At 43.9% G+C, this 13,745-nt stretch overlaps 1 protein-coding gene across 3 annotated transcripts in view; it reads right to left on the bottom strand.

Moving 5' to 3' along the window:
• Nucleotides 1-13,382, bottom strand: part of LOC144001754 (vascular cell adhesion protein 1-like) — an 18,279-nt gene extending 4,897 nt beyond the window's left edge. For 2 of the 3 annotated variants that reach the window (XM_077496301.1, XM_077496315.1), the window contains exons 1-9: nt 13,243-13,382; nt 10,536-10,805; nt 9,921-10,250; nt 9,393-9,632; nt 9,007-9,270; nt 8,025-8,132; nt 3,334-3,603; nt 2,227-2,385; nt 1,014-1,232 (exon numbers count right to left, since the gene is read on the bottom strand). In XM_077496301.1, coding sequence (XP_077352427.1) covers nt 1,014-1,232; nt 2,227-2,385; nt 3,334-3,603; nt 8,025-8,132; nt 9,007-9,270; nt 9,393-9,632; nt 9,921-10,250; nt 10,536-10,805; nt 13,243-13,300 — 1,918 coding nt within the window. In that variant the 5' untranslated portion in view covers nt 13,301-13,382. The remainder of the gene's footprint in view (nt 1-1,013; nt 1,233-2,226; nt 2,386-3,333; nt 3,604-8,024; nt 8,133-9,006; nt 9,271-9,392; nt 9,633-9,920; nt 10,251-10,535; nt 10,806-13,242) is intronic. The other variant, XM_077496306.1, reaches the window with a different exon arrangement.
• Between the last annotated feature and the right edge of the window lie 363 nt (nt 13,383-13,745).

The raw sequence follows: 13,745 nt of genomic DNA, 5'->3' as shown, positions 1-13,745 counted from the left end.
GACCTAATCCAGGCTTCATATAACCCTTGTCTATGAAACCGGGCCCAAGACTTTTTAAACACATTACAACACCAAAAAAAAAAAAAAGCTAACATAAGTATATAAAGTACAGCACAGTATTGATAAGTGCCGTGAATGAATACCGAATGCCGAAATTATGAAATTCCATGAACAGTTACGATATGCTGAGAAAATGTGAAATAAGGAGTTTCAATTGTATTTATTCCAACCAAAATTGGAAGATGTAGAACACTTGGAAGTGACTGTATGCCTTGAAACTAAGCTAAAAGTTTGGATGATGTTACTAGCAGCCAATCAGAGACCAAGAGAATGACAATTCATATAACACTCCTAAAATTTTCATTTCACAGTGAAAGTACTGCATTTTAATCTTATGTTTTCAAAAATATAAAGCAGTGATTCTCAAAGTATGGTACAAGTACCACTAAAGGTATGTGGACTCTTTGGTATCCAAAATCCTTGAATTAAATACAAATCAAATTTACAACATTTAAAACTCACAATGCAATCCAACAGAAACTTCCAACAATGCATACAGCCTGTTTAAACTTTTAAAAATCCAGTACTGTTCATTTTTGACTTTTCAAATACATGTACAATAAAAGTACAACTTTTTTTTTAAGTATGGTTAATTTGTATTTAACTTCAGTACAACACATTTGTATTTAATCTTTATCAAATGTTACCATTGATTTTACATTTATCTCAAATCTTATTTTTTTCTTTTTTGTTTTAAACTTACCTGTAATACATTTTAATTGAATTATTATTCAGGTACAGTTTTTTTGTTCGTTTTATATCCACCAGTCCAAGTGTAGCGTTAACATTCAAACTATACATAATGTTACAGTGGCTTATGATAAATGTACTTTTTAGGAATAAAACACTGTTTTCTGCGATATAGCTGTGATTACCACTGCAGACAAGTAGATATGTGCCCACCCCAAAGATGTGTGATATAGTAGGAACTGTGGACACGAAATATGACTCACAGTTGACGTTGAGGCTGATAGCACGTGACATCATGGAGGGTAACAGCCGCGGTCCCGCCGGTCCCAACTCCAAGAGAGCCTCGCAACTTAAAGCAGCTTCATGATGCGTTCGGTTCAGAAGGAAACTGGCGCTGGCAGATACGTTCACCGGCATCCTGTTCTCGCCCGGTTCGCACGACATGTTCAAATCTTGTGGGCAGTCGGCCAATCGTAGAGGCTCTGCAGGACATTTCGGGGAGAAAAAATGAATCTTACTAGTTGGATTTCTACAAAAATGCTGTGTTGACGTCACAACAAGCTTCTCACGAGACTTAAAATTAACCACAGCCTATATATAAAGGTTATGAGATTAAGTCAAAATTTGAAAGAATGCTATTCTTTAAAATGGAAAAATACCAATTTAACAACAAAAATATTAATATTACAAGTTAACACTTTTAAAGATATTTGTGGGGGAAAAAAGAAAATACAGTCACTTTTATATTAATTTGAACATTACAAGATGATACGCTATGCATTTTTTAAAATTAAATAATATAGTTATTAGGGTGATATCTACAACTATTTGCTTTGTCAACAATAACATTAAATGTAGATAATGCAATTTCCATTGCGCTTTGCCATTGCAAATGTGAAGGACAATTGACTTCTTTGAATTCATTTGGACCGAAAGTTTACTGATAAAGGCTACTTTTGTCACTATCCCATGGAGGTCTCAGAGAAAGTGGGTGTGCGTTTAGTCCTCAGAGGCGGTGCGGGGGTGGGTCCGCACTTTATGATGTCATAAAGTGAGCACTCGCTCGTTTTCTCTGGTTGGGAGCGGCTGGTGCTTGGAGAGCAGAATGACCTAGAAGTTCTCAGAGAGGGGCGAATGGAAGAAAACACCACTTCTGTCATGTTTTTGGTGATGAATTAGCATTTTAACATGGCTAAAAGCTCCAAAAAGTTTATTTTTCTTGTCGCTGTCACTTTAATTATATTATAACTGTATGTTTTTAGAAAGTACAATATTACAAAGTGTTTGTTTTGTTTTGTTTTATTAATTAACAACATTATAGTTTTTTGCTGGGGGATTAATGGCATTTCATTATTTTCAATTTGGAAACATGATTCATATTTTGAATTATGATTATGATCTCAGAACACATTCAAATTGTATTTCAAGGTACCACTGGACAGGATTTTCCTTTTCTTTGGCTTTATTTTTCCTTACCTTTAACTGACGGCTCAATTGTTCGATTGCCGTGAAACCAGCGCACAATGAGGCTTTGTGCTGGAGCCACGTTACTGATGTCACAATGTAGCTGGCACATCTTGCCCTCCAAAAAGATCTTCTTGTTGCTTGGACGGACGGTGACACTGTCTGGCGTTTCTGGTCATGGTCATTGAAAAAAAGTGAATGACAGAAGCACACATTAAAACAGTGATTCCCAAACAATGCCATGAGAGTACTGTATATCAGGTGAGCTGCTGGAAATTGTCCAATTGTACTTACACTGAGTAAGTAAATTTCTGCGTGAACTAAGATGAGTTCACCATTAATTTGGGATAGACCGATTATCAGTGCCGATATTTGGCATTTTGATAAATATCAGTCGGCATCAGCCTTTCGACGAATATGAAAGCCAATAATGTTGGCATCTCACTGAGCTCGGTGAATGCTTGCGAACGTTGCAAATTTAGGGTTATCATCAGGATTTGCAAGATGTTCACAGTTTTTACTTGTAACAAAGACATTTCGAACATGTTCAGACAAATTTTCACTGCCTGTGAAGATCTTTTGAAACCTTTTACGAACCCTGACGAAAACCCCAAATTAGCTACATTCGCATGCATTTGTCGCTCAGTGTGATACATGGAACTTTAATTTATGAATTTATTGAGAACTCCCTACACTTTTTGTTAAAATAATAAGAAATTATGTTGAAATTTTGCAAAACTTTATTTACAGTAGAAAACTTTAGGGAACTATTTACTTAGTTTTTAATTTAGCTTAACACGCTATATAAATAAAGATTACTTTGACTTGACATGCTGATGATCCTGGTATATCCCTGCAATTTTTGTTAAAATGTTTTAAACAAAGCTGTCAATTTTTGTATGTATAAAAGTACAAGAAAAAATATTTTTTTTAAATGTTGACGCTAATATTTTCGCTTTGACTACAAATTAATACCGGCTTGAAATATCGGTTATCGGTCTCCTTGGCTGCTAATATTCAGTATCGGCCTTGAAAAAAACACATCAGTCTATCACTACCATTAATTTCATTACAGTACATGCATTCAATTTTAGATTTAGAGAATAAAAGAATACACACTGTAGAGGGTGAAGTTCAGAGGCTTCTGGCAAATTATTTGCCCCTGGAGGAAGGCAGTGCATAGAGGAGCAGAGTCCCAGCCTGCGTGGGTGTCAGGTGTCCAAGTTGTTTCGTTGAAGGGCAAGCCATGGCCATCCAGCCAGGCCATGGCTCGAGGGGCATTGGAGCTGGTGAACATGCACGTGGCATTCTGGCTTGTGCCCTTGTATTGAAGCACCAGGGTCTCTGGGTGTATCCTAATGGGGCATTCATGGTGCTCGCCTGTCGAGTCAATGGGAGATAAATACAAATATCACGGTAAATGGTATTTCATTTATATTGTGCTTTTCCACCTTCCAAGGTCTTCAAAACACTTTACATTCGATTACTTATTCACCTACTGATGACGCAGGTGTCACGCCGCCACCGGCGTGACGGCCATGCTTTTATTTTCATAGTCATGTTTCCTGTTTTACGTTGATATTTTGAGTCTCATCTCACCCCAGGTCACTTGCCCTTCCTGCCGCTCCATAATTACCGGTCCCCGCCCTTGATTATCACCACCTGCCACCAATCACCTACAGCAATAAAAGCCACCTGCATTCTCCCCTCAGTGCCGAAGTGTCACAGTCAGTGCATGGAAGCGTCCCACAGTCCTCGAGTCCTCGAGTCCTCGAGTCCTTGTTCCTGTTACCTTGTTGTTTTGCCTTGTTTTTGTGCCTTATCCTCCACAGCGGAGCGCCCTTAGTTACCCCTTGTGCCTTGAGCCTTGTTTCCTCCCTTGCGGAGCGCCTTTTGTTGTCCCTTGTACCTTTTGCCTGTTTTTTCCTCCCCAGTGGAGCGTTTTTAGTTCTCCACTTTTTGATTCCCCTTTCTCCTCTCAAATTGAGAGTAGACAGCTGTTGGCCGGAAATAAACCTATTGCCTTTGTGGCCTACCTTTATCCTGCGTCTGAGTCCTACCTCTCCTCGTCGTGTCAGTACACTTCGGCCAGCATGGACCCAGCAGGAAAGGTCGAGGCTGCGCTGCAGGGCCTTGAGGTCCGGCTTGCCAACCAGGAAAAGGTTCAGCAAGCCGTGATTTCGCAGCTGGAGGAGCTGTCGAGCCAGGTCCACGAACTGGTGAGCCAAACGCGGCGTCGAGCTCCAACCCCCACCGGACAGCTACCACTCCCCGAACTCTCCGTCCCGACCACGTCATTCACCGGGGTAGGATTGAGACTGGCCTCCCCAGAACGATACTCCGGTGAACCTGGACAATGTCAGACTTTTCTCACGGAGTGTGACATCCATTTTGAACACTCACCACAGGCATTTTCCACAGCTCGGTCCTGGGTAGCCTTCATAGTGTCCCACCTGACTGGACGAGCCAAGACCTGGGCAACCGCGGAATGGGCCAGGGGCTCCTTGGTCTGCCAAAATGTACAGGATTTTCAAGCCGCCTTGCGCCAGGTCTTTGATCCCGACAACAATGACCGAGAGAAGGCACGAGCATTGAGCCGGCTCCAACAAGGCAAAGAACCCGTCAACGATTATGCAATCCGCTTTCGCACCTTGGCCACAAACAGTGGCTGGAACTCCACAGCATTACAGGACCACTTTCTGAAAGGACTCTCACCCGCCATCCAAGAACTCCTGATACCCGTGGACCTTCCTACCGACTTGGATGCTCTGATCTCCCTAGCGATTCGTGCTGATCATCGCCGACGGGAGTTGACCAAGTCCAGCGGGCACCATAGAAGGGTGGAACCAACCCCCTTGTCATCGCCAATGGAAATCGAAATGCCACAGCTCATCTTGCCTCCCCGACCAGCGCTAAGGGAAGTGCAGAACGTCGAGGAGGAACCCATGCAGCTTGGTCGGGCCCAGTTAACCACCGAGGAGCGACAGCGTCGCCGCCAAGAAGGCCGCTGCTTCTACTGTGGTGAACTTGGTCATCTGGTTGGAACTTGCACCGTGAAGAGAGGTTCACCGGTGAATTTCCCATCACCCCGACCTGCCAAGACCCAAAAGATCACGCAAGCCCAGATCAGCCACCATGATATAACCATAGACCTGCCAGCCCTCATCGACTCCGGTTCCGACGAGAGCCTCATGGACTGGGGCCTCGTAAAGCGAGTACGAGCCACCACCAAACCCCTTCCCCGGACCATTCAGGCTAGAGCTCTGAATGGCAAGGAACTCTTTTGTATCACTCACATCACCGAACCCCTGAAGGTTCAAATTGGACAACACATCGAGAATCTCCGTTTCCACGTAATCCAAGCTTCGTCACCCACTTTGGTTCTGGGACACCCTTGGTTACGTCTACACAACCCCAGAATCGACTGGAACTCCGGAAACGTACTGGAATGGGGAAAAGACTGTTTGGATCACGTCTTGGACCAATTAGCTACCAGTGCATCCTCAGCCGCAGTCAACCAGGTGACTCTTGAGCCTTTCGATCCTGAACCTCGCCAGTCACTGCCTCAAGACCCCGAGTCTCGCCGGGCGCATCTCCAAGACCCTGAGCCACACCAAGTCTCTGCATCATGTCACGCCAAGTCTCTGCATCAAGCCACGCCAAGTCTCTGCATCACGCCGACCAAGCCAAAGCCGACCACACCACGCCAGGTCGGCCAAGCCTGCCACGTCTTGCCAAGCCTGCCACGCCTCGCCAAGCCTGCCACGCCAAGCCTGCCATGCCTCGTCAAGTCTGCCAAGCCTGCCACACCAAGTCTGCCAAGCCTGCCACGCCTCGTCAAGTCTGCCAAGCCTGCCACGCCAAGTCTGCCAAGCCTGCCACGCCTCGTCAAATCTGCCAAGCCTGCCACGCCAAGTCTGCCACGCCTCGCCAAGTCTGCCAAGTCTGCCAGGCCTACCAAGTCAAAACGATCCACGGGATTCCCTTGGTACTTTCCGAATCTGATCCTGCGCTAAGAAAAGGTCTTCGGAACGGTCCCGACGGGACTCTCGTCTGGCGTCATGGACGCCCTCCTGAACTGCCTTTTTGTCTGGGACGGATGGGTGGGTCGTGTTTCCCACCTCCGTGCCCCCTTCCGCCCACCCTTGTTTTTGGACTCCTTGTTGAAAGGCCGTCAAGAGCCAGCCATTGAGGGGGGGGGGGGGGTACTGTCACACCGGCGTGACGGCCATGCTTTTATTTTCATAGTCATGTTTCCTGTTTTACGTTGATATTTTGAGTCTCATCTCACCCCAGGTCACTTGCCCTTCCTGCCGCTCCATAATTACCGGTCCCCGCCCTTGATTATCACCACCTGCCACCAATCACCTACAGCAATAAAAGCCACCTGCATTCTCCCCTCAGTGCCGAAGTGTCACAGTCAGTGCATGGAAGCGTCCCACATTCCTCGAGTCCTTGTTCCTGTTACCTTGTTGTTTTGCCTTGTTTTTGTGCCTTATCCTCCACAGCGGAGCGCCCTTAGTTACCCCTTGTACCTTTTGCCTGTTTTTTCCTCCCCAGTGGAGCGTTTTTAGTTCTCCACTTTTTGATTCCCCTTTCTCCTCTCAAATTGAGAGTAGACAGCTGTTGGCCGGAAATGAACCTATTGCCTTTGTGGCCTACCTTTATCCTGCGTCTGAGTCCTACCTCTCCTCGTCGTGTCAGCAGGAGCAACTGGGGGTTCAGTATCTTGCTCAAGGATACTTTGGCATGGGATCAAACTCACAACCTCTGGGTTGGGAGACAACCACTTTTACCACTGAGTCACGCCACCCCATCACAAACTGATGGAATGTGCACAGGTGCGATAACGGCTAAGGGGCTTGAGAATGGGATGTATGGCAACAAGGGCCCTTCCCTACACACGTGTTGCTGTAGTGCTGACATTTGGGAGCTTGTAAAACAAAAGCTGTTTGTCAAGGTCTAACAGGAAAGGAAGGCAGTCAGGAAGGAAAGACCCTCCCAAGTCTGCTCCTGTGGTCTTCGTGCTGGACTTAAAACCCAACATCCACCATCTCGGTCCACATTCCTCAATTCACACAAACCAACACTTCTCAGGCAGGGTATTATTATGTGTTGTTGTTTTAAGATAAAACGATAACACCGTTAAAACTCTTAATCGCAAACAATGTGCCCATTTGTTCTTCTGAAAAAAGAAACATTTCAAATGTGTGTGTGGTGTCCCTCTGCCCGATTCGCTGCTAACCAAAACAGCAAACAACCGCAGAATTATTTTTAGAAAACTGTCATATTTTTATCATTCGCATGACAAACCGTTTTACTCACTCGACTGGGCTCCGTTAGACCGCGATAGTTCTAAAGTCAGGAAGAGTGAAATAAGACGAAAGCACTTGAAATCATCCATTTGACTTTGTTTTGTTTTTCCTCGCCCCCCACTTTTAACGGCTCTCTCCCGGCTTCCGTTTAGCTTGCCAGGGGTGGCTCCGGCCGGGCGGCGTCCCTCTCCCGTGTGCGTGTGTCAGCTTCTCCGGGAGGCAGCTGAATCTAAAAGCTAAAGCTACATGCTCCGCTATTCCGTGCTCCTCCCGCCGGAGAGGAAAGGGAAACATGACAGTGGTCCTGCCTGCTGACCCCACCTCCTTATTTCAAGTGACTGCCAGTGCTGTGCAATGTGCATGCACAACCACGCCACAGATACGAACATGGAACGTGAGTTGTCCAACGATCATACAGTATGTACACTTTATTAATGGTCATTGGTCAATGACACAATTAGTATTTTATTTTTAATTTTTATTATTATGACTTACTGCATAAGATTTCGTCGCTCCCATCTTCACAGTCGTTTTCTCCGTCACACTTCTGACGAGTCAAGATGCAGGCGCCACTTGTACACCGAAACCAGCCTGGCTCGCACTCTGTCTCACACACGATACAGTACACACACGCACACGCACACATCAATGTTTCAATGTTACACACATACAGAACATATTTCAGATGGAAGGAATTTCCCTTTTGATGTGCTGTTCGTTCTTCACTTAGAAGAATTCAAAGGTTTCCACATTTATCTTTATTTGCCGGTGAATAAGCCAAACTGGCCCAAACACATGAACATGGTGCGATGGCCAGTCTGGCATGCAGTCAGGAGATCTGGGTTCAAATCTCTAGAACATCATCAACTAGTCCAGGGCGCACTTGACCACTAACCCAAAGCTGGCTGGCTCTGTAGAATTGTTTACATCTCAACTTAGGGGAAGACAACCCCAAAATTGTCCTAAGCAGCCCGCAGGCGGCGGCAATTTTGCCGCTTGCTGGCGACTAAAAATTATATCACAGTTGCTCAAGGGCTCAGGTAACAACCAATCATGACTTAGCGTTACAAAACAGGCGAACCGTGATTGGTCATTACCTGTTGTTTTAAGGATTGTGCATCGACCGACCGGGTTAGGTCCTGAGGAGAACCGCTTTGCCAAAGCAGTCGCCATGTAGCACTTTATTTCATTTCATGGACTCTCAAGCTGTTTTAACTTACATTGTATATCATGATAAATGTTGCCCACTCAACATCTATTTTAGCCTGGTCATCCTGGGAGGTTTCTGATTTTTTTTTTTTTTCCTCCTGTAAATGGCTTATCTCGGAGTTTTCTCTTCCCTACATACAAGATCATAAGAGACCAGAGGATGTTGATGGTTTTCGTAAACTGTGCCTGAGAAGCACTTTGAGTCTTTTATGATTCAGAGCTATATAAATCAACTTGACTGGGCTTCTGGAGTGTGTATGAACCTCACCTTTTACACTCACTGTGACTTGTTTCCAGACAGTCCCTCTTTCGTTACTGGCATGGCACGTGTAGACGCCTGTGTTGTGTGAAGCCACATTTGGGATCAGCAGACGGGAAACTCCATCTTCATTGACCTGATCTACATTTAGGAAAGTGGGTGCACTCCAGGAATACTCGGGTCGCGGGTTGCCTCTGGTGGAGCACTTGAGATATACTTCTGAGCCCAACTCTACTTCAACGTCTTCCAGCTCCTCTATCTCCGAGGGTGGATCTGACCACAACAATTTGTTGTTAGGATTTAAGTTTTCTCTAACAGCATTTAAACATTCTGAACAGTAGACAGATACAGTAGTGGTCAATGGCAACAGGAGAAAATACAACAGACAGACTCACATACAACATTGAGGTCCACTGTGGCATTGACCATGCTTGAAAACAAGGTGGCAACAACAACATACTGCCCCGTGTCGTATCTCGTCAGCGTCTCCGGTAAGTCCACCTCCTCTCCGTCTTTGTACCAGGTGATCAGAGGTTCGGAAGACCCACCCTTCACGGAACAGGAGAGGTTGTGAGGTGCGTACTCCACCGCAGTGTAGTTATTTGGACACGTCAGCTCTATGTCCTCTATGTCATCTGAAAAAGGAAGACCAAAATCATTAAAGCTGCAAGCAGTGCCGAATGGCTCTTGCAACCCTCTTTTTTTTATGCAAGATTCAGCCCCACTGTTCTGTAACAGTGGGGTGGAAGTACAGAAAGGACTGACTACACTAGGAAGATAAAAGATTTACTTGGTTGTTATAATATCACACTTGAATGGAGGGCAGGCACTTTAGAGACCAAACTTTTTGTAAACAAACATGAAAAGCTGTTCCAAAAATCCTGTTTCAATGACTACTGTACACATACATACAGTATACTTACATTCAATTGTGAGATTGAACTCCGGTGAAAATACACTAAGTTGCGGCCCTTCAGGTGTCAGGTCCAACACTGCTTCACATTTGAACTTGACAAGCTGCTGCTTTTCTGAAGATGTTTCAAAGTGTTGATAGTCGTAGCCCAAAACAAGATCAACGGGTCCCTTCATGGACCCCTCAGGCCGTCTTTCTATGATAACTGTTTCGTCCTTATACCATCGCACGGTAACTCTTTGAATCGGCGCTATCATGCTGATGACACATTTCAGTTCAATCGACTCTTCTTCTTTTACAACAGAACTGTTGGCTTGGATGGAGACCTTTTCTGGAAACGCTGGAGAAGGAAGACACAAAGGGATCAGACAGTCACGCTATCATTTGATTTCAGTGGCATGAGCGATTATGGGAATAATAATAATGACGATTATATGTAATTAATGTTGAAATCACGTTTTATGTATTTAACTACCAAATCTCAGTTTGAAATAGAGCTTAAAAGAACAACCAGAAAATAAACTAGTGACAACTAGTGAATGGTTTTTCTTAGATTATAGTCTTTTTCTGAACGTTAGAAGCCAAATAATAATTCAATGAATTGCCATGCCAGGCCAGCACTCACTGTAAACAACCACGCTTGGCTTCTTGGAGCACTGCGCTCGCCCGCTTTTGGCCACCGGGCTGAGGAAGCATGCGGGCGAGATGTTCCACGCCGTGAGTGCGTCCACGCTCCAAGTCAGATGGTGCACAAGCATAAGACTCTTGCCACCTAGCGGAGCCTCCCAACCCATCCCTTTGTACAGGGGGTCGGATGTGCTGCAGTTGATCAATACGGGGTCTCCATATCGCACCGCCACCCTGGGGGGGCTCAAATCGATGGGGCAGCAGGTACCTGCATGAAGGGATATGATTTATTGCTTCAGTCCACATTATTGTAGAAATATACAGTAGTGCCTTGAGATATGAGTTTAACTCATAACTTGACAATGCTCGTAACTCAAAATAAATATATATCAAATTGTCTTTCCCCACTGAAATGAAAGGAAATGCCATTAATCCATTACAGACTTCACAACAAACTAATTTTTGTGTTTTTATTTATTTCAATAAGGAAAATTGCACTAGTATAGTATATAATTAAATACACTGAAAATATTAATAAACAGTTTGTGCAGCATGATTTAATGCTGCAATTCAACTCAATGTACTGTTCTTGCTTCTTGTATGTCCACCTTGGACACTGGGAGGCAGTGTATGTAATACAGAACAGTCATGCAGACAAATGGAAAATAGACTTCTTCTTTTACTACTCCCCATCAAGAATCTGTAATTGGTCATTTTTGTAGTAGATAATGAATATGAATGTGAATATTACTATCTGACTATAAAATTTTAAAGTACAAGTATAGCTTACTTAAAATGTACCTGGAGCCAGATTTTATTATGTGCAAAGACATCATAAAATAAGGCGGCATGGTAGTCGAGTGGTTAGCACGTCCACTTCCCAGCTCTGAGGTCTCCGGTTCGAGTCCAGGCTCGGACCTTCTGGGTGGAGTTTGCATGTTCTCCCCGTGCCCGCGTGGGTCTTCTCCGGGTACTCCGGTCTCCTCCCACATTCCAAAGACATGCATGGCAGGTTAATTGGGCGCTCCGAATTGTCCCTAGGTGTGCATGTGAGTGTGGATGGTTGTTCGTCTCTGTGTGCCCTGCGATTGGTTGGCAACCAGTCCAGGGTGTCCCCCGCCTACTGCCCAGAGCCAGCTGAGATAGGCGCCAGCAGCCCCCGCGACCCTTGTGAGGAATAAGCGGTCAAGAAAATGGATGGATGGATGGACATCATAAAATAAAATTTGGTACCATTTTTTTCAGTGTAGGCTATATGATGCTCCACCATTTGAGTTTCAAAACCACAACTATCAATGGGGTATATGCGACGGAAGAGGCGGGACTTTTGACTTTTTCATACATCAGCTTTGTTTCCGGTTCCTGTTTGCGATGTGTGGGCCGCGTGTCACTACTTGCACTTCCGCCTTTGTGCCCCTCGTTAGTATGCCTGTCTCAGTTGTCCGAAGCATTTCAGAGAGCTTAGACACCTACGCGGTATGGGGGGGTGCAACGCTGCCAGCAGTGGCCGGAAATGGTGCTGATGTGTCAAACCCGGAAGTCGGAAGTCTGTGGCATTTCCCCCATACTAACGGTTTGCATGTAGGTGAAGGCATAATAATTGAGGAATGAAATGCATGTCAAGATCAGAGAGCAAGACTTTCTGGGGGCCCCAAGCATTTTGGAGGCCCCTGTGAAGCACCACACCCCCTAGCCCCTCCTCATACATACGTACTTTTTATATATCAAAGCGTTAACTAATTAATCCCCAAAAATTATCACATTAAACGCACACTATTCATTTTGACCACAGATAATCCATTAGCTGACAACAGATGATTACGTTAAAGGTAGCACAGGTTGTGTTTGAGCACATGCATTAAAGTAAAGCATTTAATACATGTTTGGGTATGAAATTCATAATATTTGTTCATGTCAAACTATTGGGGTCATTTAAATTATGCAAGTAATTAACTAATTAGGAAAAGAGTAGGATGAGCGTGTGCAGTGGATACACATTTTTGAAGACGTCCTCATAACATTAAATGTCAAAAAAATTAACACATAACAGGTGTTCTTTAAATTTGGTGGGCAAAAAATGTTGATTAAAAAAAGCCTTTTTAATTAAGTGATCAATCGTGATTAATCAAAATTCTAAATTGCGATTATTCTGATGAAAAGAATTATCATTTAAATAGCTTTACATATTAGCTTTCTAAAAAGTATCTTAGTAATTTGGCATACTTGCTTTCCCTTGTCGATTATCTATCTATCTATCTATCTATCTATCTATCTATCTATCTATCTATCTATCTATCTATCTATCTATCTATCTATCTATCTATCTATCTATCTATCTATCGATCTATCTATCTATCTATCTATCTATCTATCTATCTATCTATCTATCTATCTATCTATCTATCTATCTATCTATCTATCTATCTGCCTGCCTGCCTGCCTGTCTGTCTGTCTGTCTGTCTGTCTGTCTGTCTGTCTGTCTATGTATCGTATCTACTGTACTTTTTTTTTTTTAAGAAAGAAATTGAAGCCACGTTGTAGTCAAGTGACACCACCAATTTGGAGGTTCAACTGTAGCTGGGTTTTATGTTCAAAATTTATGGTTCAAATACACTTGCAGAGAGGAAATAATATATACAATTATTATTATTATTATTATTATTATTATTATTGTTATTATTTTAAATATTTAGAGGTGTCTCTACCTGTGGCACAGAACAGAAGCCCCACCAAGAGTTGCACAAATGTTGTCCTTTCTCCCATTTTACGATGGCAGTAAAAAGTTCCCTCTTGCGTGATTCCTTTCCCGGCTCAGCTCCACTTGTGTACCACTCTCCTGCCTTGCACAAATGTCAAATACAGGAGAAGGAGCAACAGAAAGAGAGAGAGAGAGAAGGAGGTGCTTTCACTTGATATGTATGCGTGTGTGTGTGTGAGAGAGCGAAAGATTCCTGTCTCCAATGAGTCAGGCCGTCTTACACTGCAAAGTCAACACACCAGCTGCATTCGAGTGCAGATAGGGTCATCAAAATAACCACCCATGTCACAAACACGCAGTTGTTAAATGTCAAATCTTTATCAATCTATTATTTGTAAACACAATTTGAAGTCAAACGTATCCAGTCAAACTTCTTAATCGATTAATAACACAATCAGAAATGTTTCAAGATCGGTGGAAGAAGTCATAGCTGTGCATTTGGGTTTCCCT

The sequence above is a fragment of the Festucalex cinctus genome, chromosome 1 (assembly GCF_051991245.1).
Source record: "Festucalex cinctus isolate MCC-2025b chromosome 1, RoL_Fcin_1.0, whole genome shotgun sequence".
NCBI lineage: Eukaryota > Metazoa > Chordata > Actinopteri > Syngnathiformes > Syngnathidae > Festucalex > Festucalex cinctus.
This window is presented reverse-complemented; position numbering and strand designations above follow the sequence as displayed.